The sequence below is a fragment of the Tachypleus tridentatus genome, chromosome 6 (assembly GCF_004210375.1).
Source record: "Tachypleus tridentatus isolate NWPU-2018 chromosome 6, ASM421037v1, whole genome shotgun sequence".
Lineage (NCBI taxonomy): Eukaryota > Metazoa > Arthropoda > Merostomata > Xiphosura > Limulidae > Tachypleus > Tachypleus tridentatus.
Genome location: NC_134830.1, coordinates 159,631,076 through 159,652,556, shown reverse-complemented (window position 1 = coordinate 159,652,556; position 21,481 = coordinate 159,631,076). Strand labels below are relative to the sequence as shown.

At 35.9% G+C, this 21,481-nt stretch overlaps 1 protein-coding gene across 1 annotated transcript; it reads left to right on the top strand.

Annotated features, from left to right (window-relative positions):
• Window positions 1-11,392: 11,392 nt before the first annotated feature.
• Window positions 11,393-19,201, top strand: LOC143254270 (uncharacterized). Its single transcript, XM_076509163.1, has 3 exons — window positions 11,393-11,575; window positions 16,499-17,376; window positions 18,952-19,201. The coding sequence occupies exons 1-2, from the start codon at window positions 11,501-11,503 to the stop codon at window positions 17,345-17,347; spliced, it is 924 nt and encodes a 307-aa protein (XP_076365278.1). The 5' UTR covers window positions 11,393-11,500; the 3' UTR covers window positions 17,348-17,376; window positions 18,952-19,201.
• The last annotated feature ends 2,280 nt before the right edge of the window (window positions 19,202-21,481 follow it).

The following is a 21,481-nucleotide window of genomic DNA, read 5'->3' as shown; positions in this document are numbered from 1 at the left end:
CTGTGGTTTTGCCTTTAACACGTTGATTCCCAAGCCTATTTTGCTGATATTTTCCAGGGTACCACTAGTCATTTTATAATTACTTTTTTAGGAAGATTGTGCATGTATCCGTTGTGTCCCAGCCAATAAATGGCCCTTTAAAAAGAAAAAAATAGACTCACCGGGGGGTCGTGTGGAAACAAACAAGCGTATAGATAGGCATAGGTAATAATGACTACATATAGACTTAAAATAAAATTCCCGATTAAATTCTTTCTTCTTTCCTTTAGAAATATCCTATGGCTACTTGATTTACTCATATCAGATCAGTTATGATTTTCTGAAAAGTGAATTAGTGCGGTTGTTACCAGTTGCAACCATAAAGGTATTTAGACTGTGCAGTGCACACGGTCCCTCCAAGCCATAATACAAACAGGCATCAGTAATCTACCATTAATCTTTCTATATTCGTGCAGAGAAAGTGCAAAATGGTGGCCCTAAATGTACCCCTCTCACAGGAGCGCACGACTAAGTATGGCCACCGCTGGTTGTTCCTCATACTTACCATATTTTTTTGTGCCTACCATGGTTATCGAAATCAGATTTTTAACGTTATAAGTTTTCCGACTTATCGCTGTGCCACTAGAGGGTATTTCGAACTGAATAAGTTTATCTTACATACACATATGTTCGTAAGACCATTCTGGCATGTGTTGACCAGTTCCGGTAACGTCTGCGTCCTGACATACATTAGTTTCACTCCGTGCTCCTATTTACAAGCCGTTGTTGTGTGATGAACGTATTTTTTAATATAATTTCTCAATTTTATTATCATTAGTCCATAAACTTATAGGAAAATAAATTAAACTCTATGATTAGACAAAAAAAGTAGCATTCGAGTTAATGAAACGTAGGCCTAACATGGCCAAGTGTGTTAAGGCGCTCGACTCGTAATCCGAGGGTCGCGGGTTCGAATCCCGGTCGCACCAAACATGCTCGCCCTTTCAGCTGTGGGGGCGTTATAATATGACGTCAATCCCACTATTCGTTGGTAAAAGAGTAGCCTAAGAGTTGGCGGTGGGTGGTGATGACTAGCTACTTTCCCTCTAGTCTTACACTGCTAAATTAGGGACGGCTAACGAAGATAGCCCTCGAGTAGCTTTGCGCGAAATTCAAAACAAACAAGTTACTGAAAAATATTTTTGAAATCACCAAATTAAACTTCAAAAGGAAAGAGACTTGAACTATAAATCATCAGTTTTTCACACAGTAGTTCAATGGGTTAGGGCTTGAGATTACGAGTGTCTTTCGTTCGAGGGACAACGTTCTTTTCACATTTCCATTCAAAATGTCTAGACTGTGAATCCAAGGATTCGTGTTTCACGTTTCGTTTTCGCAAATCGGTACTCCACACTTTGAAGCCAGGGCTGTGCTGTAAGAGTGACTGTCAACTCCAACTATTTGGCCACAAAAAGGCTTAGCACAAGTTGTAAGTACGTGCCTTTAGCATCTTATTTCGAAACAGTCTATCAATTTAAAATTACGGACTGCTATGCGCAAATAGTCCTTACGTAGCTCTACGCAGAAATCTGAAAACAAATAATTCATAACTTTCTAAAATAAACCAACAAACAATTTACAATTTTCCTAAACAATGAAGCAAATAATTAGCACATTTCTGGAACCAATAATTTGCCATTTTCATAAATAAATATATAATTTGCAATTTTCCTTAACAAACAAACAATTCGCAAATTTCTGAAACCAACAAACAACAAACGTGTGACAGGAATCTTAACCAAAGTGAGATAATTCCTTAGAATAACTTTTAGTGTGAACAAACGAATCACGTCTATTTCGAAAGAAGTCTTGTCACGTAAGACATCTTTCAACGTAGTATGTCGGTCCACACTTGAAACCTAAGGCTTTTGAATCGAGATCGTTTTTTTCTTAGCTCTGCAAATACTTGAAGAATCGTAATCCAAATGGAAGTCTTGCCTTCTTCTACTCTTAGGATATTTCTGTTGACATATGATATTATTGTAGCCATGTGCAAACATATCGAATGCTGAATCGAATCGTACTCTGATTCTGTCTCAGTTGCTTCAAGACATTTTGGCCTATCATGGCCAGGTGGTTAGGGGCCGATGACTCGTCTGAAGGTTGCGGGTTCGAATCCCCGTCCCATCAAACATACTCGCTCTTTCAGCCTTGGAAGTTTTATTATGTTACGATCAATCCCGCTATTCGTTTGTAAAAAAGTAGCCTAAGAATTGTTTTACACTGTTAACTTAGGATGGGATAGTGCAGATAGCCCTCGTATAACTTTGCGCGAAATTCAGAAACAAACATTAAATACATTTAAATATTTGTGGGAAATGAAGATTTCCCCACCTACCTCCCATGGAAACTGTTTATTTATTCTATTTCTAAAGGAAATACTTAACCGTTTGTTTTCCTTTTCCAATTGCCTTGTTTTAGGTTACGTTAACTTGTTCCAGACTCGTATAAGATCTGTAGAAAAATAAATACCAGTTTTTCTTTCTCTAAATGAACATAAAGTAACTTTTGTAATTATTACACTTTTAATAAATGTAAACCTTCTCATATGTTTGAGAGCTACAACACTTAAAAAGAAAAAAGAAAGAGAGGTTTATAACACACTTCATAAGCAGAACACACTGGCGTGTTGTGTAGACTTGTGTTTAATAACAAACAGAGAAAGAGTGATAAATATAATTATGCGATTGTCTTATCAGTACAATTAGAAATGATTAATGAATTAGTTGTAGGTTTAAATAAACGTCTGGGTTGAATCTCAAATCAATACAACTCCTGTCGTCACTTTGTCTTACCCCACGTACTTCTCACTCTCAGAGACCTTCAAAAGTACCGATTTTGTTTCATTACGTAACACTTTTGTCCAATCCCTGTACACAGTCATCTTCAAACATCCTAAAGTCGTTCAAATAAGCAGTCGTTTAAAAATTATATATATATAAAATGTATTCTCAAGACGGCTAGTATGGGTATTAAAACTTCAGTTAAAATAAGATACAGAACAACGTTTCGGCCTTCTTAGACCATCTTCAGGTAGATGACCTAAGGTCGAAACGTTGTTCTGTATCTTATTTTAACTAAAGTTTTAATACCCATACCAGTCGTCTTGAGATACATTTTTACTTCAAGTGGGTTTCTCGTCATCACGAAAAACAAATACAGAATAATTGTTTGTTTTTTAATTTCGTGCCAAGCTACACGAGAGCCACCTGCTTTAGTCGTCCCTACTTTAGCAGTGTAAGACTAGAGGGAAGGCAGCTAGTCATCACCATTCACCACCAACTCTTGGGCTACAAAAGAGTAGCGGAATTGACCGTCAAATTACAACGCCCCCAAGACTGAAAGATGTTTGGTGTGACGGGGATTCGAACCCGCGACCCTCAGGTTACGAGTCGACTGAGAGTAATATGAAGTAAGACTGAGAGTAATATGAAATAAGACTGAGAGTAATATCAAGTAAGACTGAGAGTAATATGAAATAAGACTGAGAGTAATATGAAATAAGACTGAGAGTAAAATGAAGTAAGACTGAGAGTAATATCAAGTAAGACTGAGAGTAATATGAAGTAAGACTGAGAGTAATATGAAGTAAGACTGAGAGTAATATGAAATAAGACTGAGAGTAATATGAAGTAAGACTGAGAGTAATATGAAGTAAGACTGAGAGTAATATGAAGTAAGACTGAGAGTAATATGAAGTAAGACTGAGAGTAATATGAAATAAGACTAAGAGTAATATGAAGTAAGACTGAGAGTAATATGAAATAAGACTGAGAGTAACATGAAGTAAGACTGAGAATAATATCAAGTAAGACTGAGAGTAATATGAAGTAAGACTGAGAGTAATATGAAATAAGACTGAGAGTAATATGAAGTAAGACTGAGAGTAATATGAAGTAAGACTGAGAGTAATATGAAATAAGACTGAGAGTAATATGAAATAAGACAGAGTAATATGAAGTAAGACTGAGAATAATATGAAATAAGACAGAGTAATATGAAGTAAGACTGAGAGTAATATGAAATAAGACTAAGAGTAATATGAAGTAAGACTGAGAGTAATATGAAATAAGACTGAGAGTAACATGAAGTAAGACTGAGAATAATATCAAGTAAGACTGAGAGTAATATGAAGTAAGACTGAGAGTAATATGAAATAAGACTGAGAGTAATATGAAGTAAGACTGAGAGTAATATGAAGTAAGACTGAGAGTAATATGAAATAAGACTGAGAGTAATATGAAATAAGACAGAGTAATATGAAGTAAGACTGAGAATAATATGAAATAAGACAGAGTAATATGAAGTAAGACTGAGAGTAATATGAAGTAAGACTGAGAGTAATATGAAATAAGACTGAGAGTAATATGAAATAAGACTAAGAGTAATATGAAATAAGACTGAGAGTAATATGAAGTAAGACTGAGAGTAATATGAAGTAAGACTGAGAGTAATATGAAATAAGACAGAGTAATATGAAGTAAGACTGAGAATAATATGAAATAAGACAGAGTAATATGAAGTAAGACTGAGAGTAATATGAAGTAAGACTGAGAGTAATATGAAATAAGACTGAGAGTAATATGAAATAAGACTAAGAGTAATATGAAATAAGACTGAGAGTAATATGAAGTAAGACTGAGAGTAATATGAAGTAAGACTGAGAGTAATATGAAATAAGACAGAGTAATATGAAGTAAGACTGAGAATAATATGAAATAAGACAGAGTAATATGAAGTAAGACTGAGAGTAATATGAAATAAGACTGAGAGTAATATGAAATAAGACTGAGAGTAATATCAAGTAAGATTAAGAGTAATATGAAGTAAGACTGAGAGTAATATTAAGCTTTCATTTTTGCCACTTTTTATTCAGTTGAATTTCCAGTATGCTGTTTCATAAATATTGATCGACAGTACTTTGTATTTATTACAAATATTAATATTAGTATTATTTTGCATATTATCTATCGCTTGTACTTGTGTATTCCCAAAAATAGTGTTCAATCGTATTTGAGAAATACAGTTCTCAAGCCTCGCCCCTTACAAAATTTAGCTTGAACCCTGACGCAGAATCCAATTGAAAAACAAATTTTAAGTCTATATTCTGTTCTTTCTTCGTACCGCACACACAGCTACGAGCAATACGCAACACAGATAAAGTTCTTCAATATGATATAAAATATCATAGCCCAGACTGCTCGTGAACCCCCTCCCCGACCAGCAAAAGCTATAACAGAAACAGATTTACTGGAATTAGTTCACTCCAAACTGGAACACACGCTGTCTTCAAACCTTTTTATTTCTGACACGTTTCTGTTAAAAGGTTTTGTAAGCTCACAATTAACAGCCACTGTTTAAACAAGACAACTCAACGAAAACAAAATGTTTTGATTCGAACCATAACAGAAATGCCAAGGAAAACATTAAACGAAATCTCCTTTGTGTTCGGCAAAGCTTAGTATTAGCTATGTGTTCGTGGAGGCCTATCATCTGCGGTTATAAATATTTCAGGGTTCAGGAAGCTTTACTGGAAAGCAACAACAGTGGACTTCCAGTCACTGCGTGACATTCTATAAACTAAAAGTATATCGAGCTACATTCACGGAGTTAGGCTTAATGATATAAACTCACCAGCAGTTTTTAAAAGATGTATAGATGAAGACAGAGCAGCTTGTAAATGTGTATATCCGAAACAATGTCCTCCTGGAAATCAACAAAGTGCTACCACGTAGTGAGAAAAATAGAAATAAACATTCTCGAAACCACTTAGTTATACTTTATTTAAAATCACGATCGTGTCAGGAATATGTGGAGTGAGCTCAAGTCTGGAAACGATCGCCTGTCTGCATGAAAATTGTATAATTCAAGTATCATCCTTTCCAGATTGAACTGTTATATATATATCGTAAATAATACCAATATAATTGTTAAACACGCCAGTTTCATCTGTCTTTTAGCTAGTTGCTTCAGAATAGTTTCATTTTTAGCGAACATTAAGCGAAACGATACCTAATTATTCTAATTTCCATTCCCAAGTAATTTCCGTCGAATGAAATTACAACACCTGTTATTCTGTTCTAAGACTAAACTCACCTTGTTGTTTCGGAAATACTTCTGAAGAAGAAATACTTAGACTCTTGAAATTAAGCACAGCTTCTTGTACTTGGCTCTCAGTCTAAAAATGCCCGGCATGGTCAGGTGGTTACGGCAATCGACTCGTAATCTGAGGGAAGCAGGTTAGAATCCCCGTCACACCAAACATGTTCGCCCTTTCATCTGTGGGGACGTTATAATGTGAGGATCAGTCTCACTAGTCGTTAGTAAAAGGCTCGGCATGGCCTAGCGCGTAAGGCGTGAGACTCGTAATCCGAGGGTCGCGGGTTTGCGTCGCGCTAAACATGCTCGCCCTCCCAGCCGTGGGGGCGTTATAATGTGACGGTCAATCCCACTATTCGTTGGTAAAAGAGTAGCCCAAGAGTTGGCGGTGGGTGGTGATGACTAGCTGCCTTCCCTCTGGTCTTAACACCGCTAAATTAGGGACGGCTAGCGCAGATAGCCCTCGTGTAGCTTTGCGCGAAATTCAAAAACAAAACAAAAAAATCGTCTGATGGCTTGGCTCCAACAGGGGAAAGTTTTTCAATGATATATGTGTTAGAAATATGTCGAATCTAACAAACTCAAACACTTTTCCATTATTATGTCTTCCCGATGTGTATCACGCAAAAATAAAAAATGCGATTACGAAAAAGTAAACTTTATATTAAGTTGTTATTACTGTTTACTTTACGAGTTCTTCTTATTTCAAACACAACAAATAATTCCACCATTAAAATATATATACACACATTAACTATATGTCACTCTATCAATAGAAGGGGATATTGTAGTATTTTGGACTCAAAAAAATTCGTGGTTTTGTCAAAATATGAATAGCTTTTATATTAAAAAGTAATAGCATTCCATTGTCGAATTTTGTTCAAAGCTACTCAGTGGTTTTCTGCATCATCCATTCTAAATTATGAAGTGATAAGAAAACCAGCTAGACAACACCACCCATCACCATCTCTAAGTATACTCTTTACCAACGGATTGACCAACACACTGTAAAACACCCACAGCTGAAACGTCTAACATGTTGCAATAATATTATTCGAACCGTAACCATCAGGTCTTCTGCTTTAATATAAAAAAGAAAGAAAACCACTTCTGTTGCAGAAGTATCAAGCAAGACAATTAGTGCAATAAACTTCATAATTATAAAAATGATTGACGTTTCAATGAACAGTGAAAACTGAATTTGGACGAGGGCCAAAATTAGAAGACTGCACCTTTCAGGACTTCTCTAAGGGTAGCGTAAAACTACTAAAACTTATTGAGTCCTTTAATTTTGACCGTCGTTCAAATTAACTTTTCATTTTGCATTTTCAACGTTAATCTTTTTTTTTCTTTTTACTTCTGTTTATTTTTAAAATGAGTTGGTTAACTGTTTGATTAATTGGTTACACAACTGGCTATCTGTGGTCTGCCCACCACAGGTATTGAATCCCAGTTTCTAGCAATGTGAGTCTGCAGATATACCAATGTGCCACTGGAGGGCTTTAAATAAAAAAGGGTTAAAGATCTTTATCAGTAAGTAGAATATCTTGCGTTCAAAACTGTTAACAGTTTAACAGGAGATGAAAACCTTAATCCATCACGTGACTAAACAGTTGGTATGATACTAAAGTATTAGACTTGTTGATTGCGAGGATAATGCTGCACAGAAAGATTCGGATTATTGGCGGTTGGATTTTAATTGTAGTAAATACTACGTAACGCACGTGGACTGTGACAACTTCAATTATGAGGATAATTTTCGACGGGAATAACCTCAACGATGACATAGAAGAAAAGGACATTGGTGTTCTAGTTCACGAGTCTCTTGAACTATCCAACCAGCGTGCTGTTGATAGTAGCAGGAGAAATGGAATGTTAGGTTATGTCTCCAGAAATGTCGTGTACAAGTCTAAAGAGGTAGTAACTTCATTGTTATAGGTCATTGGTCAGATCACATTTCAAGTATTGTTTGCCAGTTTGGATGAATTACGTTAGGAAAGAGACTGAACTGTTGGAAAGGGTTAAAAGAGGGTATAACCTTAATATATTCGATCCACATTCAAGGTTTTACCAGATGCATTATCTGCTGTTGCACCTTTGCCATCAACGAAGTTTATCGAAACCGATAAAACCACATGGATTAATGACTTAAAACTGTTAATTCTAATTCATAATATAAGAATATCTCTTAATATGTCATTTTATCTTCTTATGAAATATGTTATAGGTAGATGTAGGTCTATTTTTCCCATATCTGTAAAGGTTAAATACACTACGAATTCTAATATGTGAACATAAAAGATTCAGCAAAAAACAAAAATGCCCCAAATGTTTTTGTACCATGAATAGGAAACAAAGAGAAATATATCTGTCCAAAGATTTAATAAAATGGTAAAAACTATTAATTTCCTATTTTACTCAACGAAATTATGTTCTATTGTATAATTTACACAAGTGTTTGTGAAAACAGAGAACAATATAAAACAAATTTTGTGGGAATAAAATAATTAAAGTAACCCTAAGAGGCTATGCTCTTCTAAACTTCAAAATGAAGTGAGACAAGAAATAAGTACGTTAACATATTTCACTGATAAAGATGTGATTTTGAAAACAGGCGACCTCAGCCTGAGAATGTAATTATAAAACATGTCAAGATAGAATAAAGGTTCTTCGTTGTCTTCATTGTTTACAGAGCTATTTGGGGGCACAATATTGTATATCAAACACATATCTATGAAGCAAAGTTTACCTTGTATGTTCTAAAGATACTTGTAAACTATGTTGTACTAACAATCCTAAAAAACTTTTCAGAGTCTGGCGTAAAATATTTGTTGTTTAATTTCAATCTGGAACACAAATCCAAAATACACAATACTTACGTAGAAATACGATATTCATTAACACAAATCCAAAATACACAATACTTACGTAGAAATACGATATTCATTAACACAAATCCAAAATACACAATACATACGTAGCAATACGATATTCAATAACAATGATTTTACGTTTTGTTTTCTATCTAGGACGCTCTCCAGTAGCACAGCAGTATATCTGGGGATTTTGATATGAACGGTTGTGGGCAGAGCACATATAGACAATTACTTAGCTTTGTGCTTAACTTAAAACAAACGATACACGAAACTATTATAACAGTTATGTATCTGCTTATAAGTCAGAATAATAATAAAATAGAAAAATGGTTATAAAAGAAAGAGAATATATTTAGATTTTTAACATTTATCAATCAAAAGGTTAAATCTTGAATAACTTATTTGTTTTTTACATCGTTTATTATATCATATTACATAATTTTAACTTTTTAATAGTAGCCACACTTAAAGTAAATAAATAACTGAAAATATCTATACTCTATGCTGTTATTTTATGGTTAGTTTCATTAACACTATTGAGTAGTAGGATGTTTGGTATATATAATTTTAATATTTTTTTATTATCACAATTTTATCATAGATATTGTTTCGCATTGCTAACTGACCATATGAATTTAGGACTAAATTTCTAAGTTGGCTGAGCATCGTCAGATATTATTACGTTTACGGCCGAAAATACCGTTAATAACGAAGTTACTCAGCTGGTGTAGAAATGAATTCTAATCTTTACAAATAAGAACAAAAGAAGTATATTTTATTAGCTTTACTCGTTACTGGGTTGATTTATAGTTTCGATCTAATTAGGTAGCTTATTCTGACTGGGAGTAAACCAATACTAAGTAAATTTGATACAATTTGTGGACCGTGTTGATAGTGAAAAGCTTAAAAACAAGTTGATAATTAAGGATTAAGGGGAGAGTATTTAGGCTTAACCCTTAACCCTTAGCTCTAATCAGAATGCTGAACATATTTTACCTTGACACAAAATTAAAAAGCAGAAGAGTGTTTAATTTTTGTGAGAAAATTAACGTTTATAATATACTCTTTTAAATAAATACATTTATAAACAAAAACTGACTAAAATTAACACATCTTAAAATTAGTCACCCGAGTAGAACCAAATTTCATGCGAGGCACATTAACGATCGTAAGTTTCAGTCAAGAAAATCCAGACATGGTAAAATTTGTTTCAAAACCAAATTATTCTGCATTTCTAAATTAATGTTCTCGTAAATTAACATTGTTTTTATTTCTCTTATTTTTCGGTAACAGGAGACTGGTAATTTTAATAAAATGTGTGTTACTGCGCATGTCATTGTAAGAATGAATGTACACAGAGCAGACGATAATTAGAATAGCTTTATTTAAGGGTAGTTCGCAGAATAAATTGCTCAAAACCATAAATCATTTGTTTTCTATTTTAATTCTATAATATTTCTTCTTATGTAACAATATGTGTGTATATATATATATTTGCTTTCTATTTTAATTCAACAAAATGTCTTCTTATGTAACAATATGTATATATATATTTGCTTTCTATTTTAATTCAACAATATGTCTTCTTATGTAACAACATGTGTGTATATATATATATATTTGTTTTCTATTTTAATTGAACAATACGTCTTCTTATGTAACAATATGTATATATATATATTTGTATCTATTTTAATTCTACAATACGTCTTCTTATGTAAAAATATGTATATATCGTTGTTCCGTGAAGATAAATGTTTAAAATAATCGTTCCTAATAACAAATTATAACCCCAATCATGTTTTGAAGTCACCTATCTGACAAATAAAGACGAAAAATGTCACCTTGAAGAGCACAACAGTTAGTAAGTGTACATCGACAGTCTTTAAAGCTAGTGTATTCTCAACCCAGTGTGCTTTCATTTATTGTTTTTGGGAAAAAAATGAAATAATCTACTTACCGTCAGCAACCTCTTCTTTATCTAAAGTTAAAAAGGTGTTAATAGAACGTCAGTACTGAGTCTGTTCACGAACCATTGATTACCCTGAGAGAAATAAAGTAACGCAACAGATGTGTCAACAAACGAACTTGTTTCAAAACCCTTGAAATTTATGACCCTCGGTTCTTCGCTACTATCTTGTCAGTATATCAATACTTAATATCACCGAAGTTTTTTTTTAGGAGGAGGGCAGGGCCTGGTGATAACTACTGCAGGGGCTATCAAAAACAACGTCATCAGTCATCGATAACGTCATACTTTTCGTGGAAACAGGATTGGACGTGCAGGTTAAAGAAAATCCCCAAACACTGTGATTGGTCACCGACTAATGTCACGCTTCGAATGCACCAGTAATGTTTTGAGATAAAAGGACGATTCGATGCCTATGGAATACAGTGTTCCACTTATCCCCCACGGAGATCCTAGAGCTAGACCAGCTACAGTTTTGAGGGTTTTCATACTACCATTTCTGAAACTTTGATCCACGATGGGAACCAACTTACGAATTATTCTTCTCTCAATGAGCTTGACAGTCCAACTGGTCTGTTGTAGACCAACCCAGGTGAGTAATATTGAACAACGGGTTGTTAGAAATTCAATTAATTTCTCAAAATCGATAATTTTACTCCATTGTTGCTGCCTCCCGTGATTCATCAATAACTATTAAGAATTTTAACGTTAAAAACCAGGTTTCGATACCCGTTACGGGCACAACATATACAGCTCTTTGTATAGCTTCATCCTCAACAGTAAATGAATCACTATTTCCAAATGTCGAATACGAATTTCTATCCAATTCATTGTTCCAAAGAACTAGCATCATAACAGACACAATCCAGTCATCCATTCATCTATCTCCCCTTCTGTATATTTGTTTTTAAATTTAACTGCACGAATTTAAGTCATCAAAAATGTAGTTTCGATAATAATTCATTAGCTCGTTTAACCCTAAAACTCCGCCTGAGTTATCGAGTTATAATTCACTTTCTTTTTCTTTTTTTTACATATAATTTGTGTCGAAATTCACGATCAAAATGCCAAAGAAAGACTTTCTACTTCGCACAGATAGTTATAACTATGAAATACATTTTACGACTTTTACACAGAGCTGCTCAAAATTTTTCTGCGCACAGGCGTTCGTAGTTTTTAACAACAATCTAGGCCCGGCATGGCCAAGTGTGTTAAGGCGTTCGACTCGTAATCCGAGGGTCTCGGGTTCGAATCCCGATCGTACCAAACATGTTCGCCCTTTCAGCCGTGGGGGCGTTATAATGTTACGGTCAATCTCACTATTCGTTGGTAAAAGAGTAGCCAAAAAGTTGGCGGTGGGTGGTGATGACTAGCTGCCTTCCCTCTAGTCTTCCACTGCTAAGTTAAAGACGGCTAAAACAGATAGCCCTCGAGTAGCTTTGCGCGAAATTCAAAATCAAACAAACAAACAACAGACAAAACACCAACTTTCAACTGTTGGGCTACTCTTTTCTATTTGACTAGCGTGATGTAACCATTGTTTTTATGGTATGCCCCAGATTGTGCAGCGCGTTTTGATACAAACCGGTCGCAAACCCAGAATCCTCAGAATCAACGTACGGCATGCTACGAACCAGGCCACGCCAATTCCATTTTTATATATAAAAAGGCCACAGAAATGAATTGGAAGAACATTCGTATATTGTTTGTTTGAATTTCGCGCAAAGCTACACGAGAACTATCTGCGCTAGCCATCCGTAATTTAGCAGTGCAAGACTAAAGGGAAGGCAACTAGTCGTCATCACTCACCGCCAACTATTGGACCACTCTTTTACCAACAAATAGTGAAATTGACCGTTACATTATAACGCCCCTCACGTCTGAAAGGGCAGGCATTTTTTAGTATGACTGGAATTCGAACCTGCTACCCTAAGTTTACGATTCGAGCGCCCTAACCACCTGGCCATGCTAGGCCATAAATAGCGTGTTTTTCTTATAGCAAAGCCACATCGGTCTATCAGTTGTGTCCATCGAGGGGAATCGAACCACTGATTTTTAGCGTTGTAAATTTGTAGACTTACCACTATTCCAGCGGGAGATGCACATTCGTAGAAGCTTAATAAGATAGAACTAGCAGTTTATAGATACATATAACGAACTGTTTTATAAATCCTACTTCGAAGCATTAACATTTTTCCCAAAGACACATCTCTAACAAACAGACATATCTCTAACAAACAATTTCATAAAAAAATCTACCATTTTTAAGGTTATAAGAATGTTTGTTGTTTTCTTTAGAAAAAGGGGTTAAACCACAAATTACAATCATGACGCTAGGATAGATGACAGGAGTTGTTTGCGTTCTACCCACTACAGGAATCGAAACCCCAATTTTAACGTGGTAATTTGTGATACTTACCATTGTACCCAGTGGCACAGTGGTATGTCTGTGAACTCACATTGCTAGACACAAGGTTTTAATACCCGTGGTGAACAGAACACAGGTAGCCTATTGTGTAGCTTTGTTTTTAATTCTAAACAAACAAGCAAAAATTCATCAATGCGCCACCTAGAGAGAAGAAGGAACGACTGAATGACAAAATATTTCAAATTTCACGCAATTTTTTTTCAGTCAGTAACATTACGTAATTAAGTGCAGAAAATAATACCATTTTTACCTAATTCTTAAATTATTCATGAAGAATAAAAATGAAATCAATTTTCAAAAGAAGGGACAATCACGTTGACTCAAAGAAAGTAGAGGACAAAAATAACCATATGGATTGTTTCTATAAAGAACGTCAGGCGAATGTTTGCATCCACTGATGTGAGCGTGACATTATGGCTACCATGTCAAACTGTGAACAGACTGGTCTGCGTTTCGAGAGTTGAGTGCGTTATAAAAATGGCAGTCAATCGCATTGTTTAGTTCAGGGGTTTCTAAAACAAATGGTGTTCATCCCTAGTTCTATAGTTTCAGATTTAGGAACGGCTAAACTTGAGCCTTAGAGATCTCTAATGGATCGAGGTCACATTTGCAAAAGATGACCAAACATTACCTCTATCCGAAACCGTTTGGGTTTAATATATCTTTTTTTTTATATATTTACGAAGTAATTTAACAGGGTTAAATATTATACTCCCGTTGATTCAGCAGTAAGTTTGAAGATTTATAATAGTAACATTCAGGGATCGACCCGTGTAGTGCAGATAGCCCGCAGCGCAACTTGGGCAAACAAACAAATCCGATATTTTGATTTCATTTTGTTTAACAAAGGTTCAATTTGTGCAAATAATGATTGTAACCGAGATGTGTTTATTTGTAGTAAGGCACAAAGCTACACAGTGCTACACTGTGCCCACCACAGGTATCTAAACCTGTTTTTTAAAGTTATAAGCCTTCATATCTGCTGTGCTACTGTGGGAACACTGGCTACCAAGATATGTGAATGAAATGTTTTTAAAACCTTCTTTATGAGAATTTTACTACAACGCGATCATTAAAAAACACAGTTTGAGAAAACTAGCAAAGAAATAAGACTTTGCTTGAATTATAACTTCGCGCAAAGCAACACAAGGGCTATCTGTACTAGCCGTCCATAATTTAGAAGTGTAAGACTGAAGGAAAGGCAACTAGTCATCACTACCCACCGACAACTCTTGGGCTAGTCTTTTACCAACGAATACTGAGATTGACCGTCACATAATAATGCCCCCATTGCTGAAAGGGCGATCATGTTTGTTGGGACGGGGATTCGAACTCGCGACCCTCAAATAGCGAGTCAAACGCCCTAACCACCTGGCTATGCCATGAGGCAGTTATTTCGTCAGGTTTTTAGATTCCCTTTAGGGTGTACTTAACAGCCCCTGAAAGTTTGTTGGCGAACATAGGTCGAGAGTTACACAATGTTCTTTACGGGCAGACCCAAAATGTTTCGAAGTGTGGATTTCTCATGAATAGGTACATTCACGAAACTCCTAAAGTTGAAATTTCTAATATAAGTAAATAGAAGAAAATGAAATGTATTTCAGAACGACTGGTCTGAGTATTAACACTTTTATTGATAAGAAGAGAACAACGTTTCAACCTTCCCAGATCATCTTCAGGTTGACAAAGAGAAAGAACTGTTTTTGTTTATAAACAAAACACACGCATGTTGTGGACTAGTGAAACGTAATATATTTACGCTAGCTACAAACCCCTGTCTATATTGATTCATGCTTACTTTTTATTTTTCCCGTACAAATCCTAAAATAGACACACACAGACACACAGATGGGATTAACGGATCTGTGTCGATGACGTATTTATCGACATATTTCTGAGAAAAACTCGTATCGTTAGAGCGCGGACGTAGGTGAGAGCTGTCCGATGCTTGTTTGCCGTGAATGTTTCTAGAGATTAACGAAGTGAAAAATGAACAAGATAAGCAAGTTCGAAACGAATTAGTATCAACTACATCATTTCTTTCTCCATCATTTACAGAGAAACAAAAAAAAATGTTTATTATATACTCCTGTCTAACTTTATCTTGGCATCATGGTCGGGTGGTTAGGTGGCGCTCAACTTCTAACCTGATGGTCGCGACTTCGAATCCCCGTCACGCCAGACACGCTCGTCCTTTCAGCTGTGGAGGCGCTATCTTGTCCTCTCTAGATGAATATTGACCAAATATGGTATGAAGATTATTTGAGTTCATAAGAAGAAACTTGCAAAATTTCGGTTTAGCATTTTATATTTTGCAGCTTTCATGGACGTTTTTTACAGTTACATATTATGGAAGCAACCTCTCATATCCTGAGATAACCCTTCTTTAATCAGAAATTTGAATAACCGTTTGGCCCAGCATGGTTATGTGGTAAGAGCCATCGACTGGTAATCCGAGAGTCGCGGGTTCGAATCTCTGTCACACCAAATATGCTCGCCCTTTCAACCGTGGGGGCGATATAATGTGACGGTCAATCCCACTATTCCTTGGTAAAAGAGTAGCTCAAGAAATGGCGGTGGGTGGTGATGACTAGCTGCCTTCCCTCAAGTCTTATACTGCTAAATTAGGGACGGTTAACGCAGATAGTCCTCTTCAAAACAAACAAAAGAGTAACAAATATCTTTATTTCTTGCTTTTGGTGTTTACATGTCATGCTGTCTTGTAGCCTACAGAGTGAACAATTCTTCTCGCGATCAATAGCATGCGCACGTTTTACTGACGACCCGACAAGTCAAATCGTAACGATAAACGCTCTTTATGTGACGTCAGTTTAGTGTCTACTGACTCACTGACATACAATACACTACTGTATAGTAGTGGAAGTGGGTAAAACATATAATCACTCCAGGCGGCCTTAGGGGGAAATTACCTTGTAGGATCAAGAACTACGGATTTATATCACACAAAATCAGACCACATAGATTCGAAACTACTTCTAGAATTTAACAAAATTTTGTTGTTTGCTTAAATCGCTTGTGTAATCGTAAAAAAAAAGGTAAATTTAATATTTTCTTTTTCTTCCTCAGGAAAACGAGAATCACCGCAACAAACTATTCAACAACGCTATCTTCAAACTGTTTCACAAATCGAACAGCCCGAGTTTAAGGTCTTTAGATCCACTTAATGGAGGAACTGTACTTCGATCTCTAGATCCCCTAGATGTAGGTACTGTTGTGAGGTCATTAGATCCTCTAGTCGGAGGCACTGTTGTTCGATCACTGGATCCTCTAGTCGGAGGCACTGTTGTTAGATCACTGGATCCCATAGGCGGAGGCACTGTTGTTAGATCACTGGATCCCATAGGCGGAGGCACTGTTGTTAGATCACTGGATCCCCTAGGCGGAGGCACTGTTGTTAGATCACTGGATCCCCTAGGCGGAGGCACTGTTGTGAGGTCACTGGATTCTCTAGGTGGAGGCACTGTTGTTAGATCACTGGATCCCCTAGGCGGAGGCACTGTTGTAAGGTCACTGGATTCTCTAGGCGGAGGCACTGTTGTTAGATCACTGGATCCCCTAGGCGGAGGCACTGTTGTAAGGTCGTTGGATTCTCTAGGCGGAGGCACTGTTGTTAGATCACTGGATTCTCTAGGCGGAGGCACTGTTGTAAGATCCTTAGCTGCCTTAGGAGATAGCAAATTTTCTAGCTCTCTGGATCCTATAAGTGGAGGACCCGTTGTCAGATCCTTAGATTCCTTAAATGGAGGCACAGTTGTTAGGTCACTAGATCCCCTAGGTGGAGACACTGCTGTTAGATCACTAGATTCTCTAGCGGGAGACACTGTTGTTAGATCACCTAAAGTCCAACATTATTATGATCCCAAAAAACATCATTATAACCACGAAAGTTATGATAACTCTGGGAAAGTTGAATGACTCTTCCACAGCCAACATAATTAGTCATGGTAAGTGTTTTACTTACGCTAAAAATAGCTTACATTATACAGACAATAGGTCATGCTTCTTTATGTCTTATGTAACACGAAACAATAAATGTGGCTGCACTAACATCATATGGTTCAGTAACTTATACTAGAGAAAGACTATGAGAAAATACAGATTTACTGAGCAATTTATACATCTATATTGTATGGTAAGGATATATCATGCCATTATCTTCAAGTGCTCAGTTTATTACTTTCTTTCATAAGTATTCTACTCTTAGAATAAAACTAAACTGTTAATACACATAATTATCGAGAACTCCAGGTTGATATTAAAATATTCATGAAAATTCAAAACTTCCACAAATAGTCAATCATTTTTTAATCGAAACCGTCACTGATGTCAGGTTTTTATAAAGTTATTTTGAATAATACTTTGTTGTTTTGTGACCGTTGCCGCGTGACGTGGATACAAGAAATATGCGTTAAAGCGTTTAAAGTAAAAGATGTTTCCCAATTTATAAGCAATATTGCATACTGTGACCATTCGCAGCAGGTTACCTCTTTTCATGTTGATACAGAGCCTTTATCAACAATGGATAAGAGATTATTTTACAAAGAGTGTTGTGTACGTTAAATTTAGCTAACTTATCGCGATTGGAAATGGTTTAGAACAGCCATGTCCGACGCAAAATATTCACGCACTCAGATCATAAAGATGTGTTCAGATCGAGGATTTAGAATATTAAAGACGAGGATACACCTTGTGCTTAAAGGCGATGAAAAGTAAAGGAATATGAATCAACTTGAGTGATCAGGACCACCTAAAGAGAGTTCTGCGTCAAGTCGTATTCCAGCTGGGGTAGGCGTCTGTAACAATTAAGAATCCACGAGGACACGTCAGTGGCGAAACCCGCTCACATGTCTTAAACTAAAATGCGTTCTTTTATCAAGAAAAATCTTAAACAAGCCAACTGTAACCAAATTTCCTCCATGAAATATCTCTTCAAACAGCTTGAGAATGAAACAGGTATTCAAGCTACTCTATTAAAACACGTAAAGGTCAAGCTGCTGGACAAATAAACGCTAGAGATTTCTCTGGAACCAAACTGTAAAAACGCTGTTGGAAAACCATAGTCCTTATACACTTAAAGTATTATGTACAGCAGGCAGAGAGGAGCAAAATGCCTTAAATAGGACTAACTAACAACGGAAGGATATTATCAGGACCCACAATCGTCAGTTAAAGCATAACACAAACAGCCTGTAACAACGTAATGAGGCTTCAAGAATCTTTTAACATAACGTACTCAACCTCTATATAAGTTCATCTTGGACACGATTTAGTATTACTAGGCATTTCAAATGTTTACATTTGAAACAAAGCTGTAACGTAATCAACAGAAGGACAACAACAGAAAACAGTTCCATGTAATGTAAATTTCAGAAGATATTAGTGATAAATGAAAGTTTTTATAGATAGAATATTGGTACATAATGTTAGTTTATGCTTTATTAAGGTGGTTATATTACTTCAGTTCATATATATATATATATATACATATTATGAAATTTCATTATTGTTTTTGTTTACAGGTTTTAAAAAATGGAATTTTTAGAAAGTGCCGCTACCTGGTTTTTGGAATTTTTTTCTTCATGCGGAAGGATACCTTTATAGCAAACAGACGTGATATAATGCACTACAAAAATTTATCGCTAAAAAAAATTAAAATGTAATATTAGCACTTGTATACCATAGCCTTTCCAAATTCACTTAAACCAAATAATGTATTCCAAATGTATATTTTCTTTTCTGTTTAAAAATAAATATTTTGGTTTTCACTGACATTTTTGTTGTTTGATGGCAGGAAAAAAAAACACTTGTTGAAAACGATTGACCACAACTAATATCTGTAAGTAGGAGTGCTAATTACTGGAACTTCTCAGTCCACGGAAATTCTACACAAAGGAACTCTTTGAATCCTCATATAAATTACCATGTAGTCAAAAACTGAGCCTTTCCCATATTACAACTTTTTTTTTCTATCTTTAATGTCCCCCGCTGATTCAACGGTAAGTCTACGAATTTACAACGCTAAAATCAGGGGTTCGATTCCCCTCGGTGGAATCGGCAGGTAAGCTGCTGTGGTTTTGCTATAAGAAAACACATACACACCTGTCTTTAATTACGAGTGGTTCCTTTTGTTGCGCCATGGAAGAAGGCGATTAGTACACACCATTCACGACCAGCTTTGGGGTTACTCTTGTCTGATTGAATAGAGGATTTGATTGTTACTCTTATAACGCAACCATTGCTCCAAATTGTGGAATGCGTCTTTGTTAACATGGACAATAAACGCTCGGAATCACCGTCCGGGTACGATCACCATAGGGCCACACCCGACCCATCTTCAAACAATTATAATATTAGTACTGGACACGACATAAAATTAAAGCTTTACACTTTACACGTCTAATCTGGTCATTATAATGTGATGGTAAATCCCATTATTCGATTAGAAAAGTTCAGTAATTTGTGATGTTTACTAGCTGCTTTCCCTCTTGTCTATCACTGCTAAATTAAGATCATCCTTTCTCTCCCCACCACGGGTATCGAAACGCGGTTTCTAGCGTTGTAAAGTACAAGACATGCTTCTGTGCCACTGGGGAAGAGGTTCTAAATTAGGGAAGCAAACGCAGTTAACACTGTAGTTGGTTTGTGCGAAATTCAACAATATAAACAACGTTAATATATATTTACCGCCAGGTGGATGAGGAACTCGACTCGTAATTCGAGGGTCACGGGTTCGAATCTCCGTCACACCAAATATGCTCGCCTTTTCAGCCGTGAGGGCGTTATAATGTGAGGGTCAATCCCACTGTTCTTTGGTAAAAGAGTAGCCCAAGAGTTGGCAGTTGGTGATGATGACTAGCCGCTAGCGCAGATAGCCCTCATATAGATTTGCGCGAAATTCAAAACAAACAAACAATAATGTATACATTTAAGTATAAGAATAAAAAATCATTATCTTAAGCAGACATTTTGTTATTTTATAGACGATTTCACTTAGTGATTCAAAAATAACTTCTATATTTAAAACGAATGTAGTTCGCAGTAAATGTTTGAGTCATAAAGAAAGTTGTTATAACACAAGTTAAATATTTTGACAACCTTTCAAAGGGTCCATCTTACACTACACTTTTACAATGTAATACTACGGTAAATCAGTTGGGCTATATAAACGTGAATCATTATTTAGATATTTTATATTGACATCAGTACAGATACTTTACAACCCTTGGTTACTAGTTATTGTACTTAAATATTCTATGAAAAAAACTTATCACCATAATTCAGTAAATAGTTGTCCTTCGAAGGTTAGGCTTAAATGTTTTATAATAAAATTCTAACATTCCAGTATTTAACAATTTATTTAACCCACGTTATGATTCGTGACGTGTTTTTTTGTGGGTTCATTTTTTTGGGGTGTTAATTTCTCTTGGGAACAGCACTTTCGTTAAGATCGTTGTCAAAAAGATTAATTAAAGTAACTATGACGTCATATCTAGTTGTAGTTAAACCACCTGTTAATCTCATTTGCATTAAAGTATGTGGAACTATAAAACAAGCCATATCTTTTATCTATGCTTTAAAAATACGTATACTCAGAAGTCACTACGAAAAACAATATCTTGCTTGATAAACGACGAACACCCACACACAAAAAGCACCGTTTAGTAGTACTAGGCCTACAAAACTCGCAAACAATTAGACGATAAAGAAAGTTGGATAAATTAATATTATATTTAATTTGAACGTGTGTCTATGTTATTGCTACACTATACGGACTACAGACCTCCAGTTTACAAAGTAATCAACAAGTGGATTAGTAAAACAGATTCGGTAAGCACGTTGTTACAGTCAAAGAAAACAACAATGCTGAAAACAAAAATGGAGGGCCCGGCATGGCGAAGTGGTTAAGGCACTCGACTCGTAACCGAATAGTTGTGAGCTCTAATCCCTGTCACACCAAACATACTCGTCCTTTCAAGCGTTGGGGCGTCATAATATAACGGTCCATCCCACTATTCGTTGGTAAAAGAGTAGCCCAAAAGTTGGCAGTGG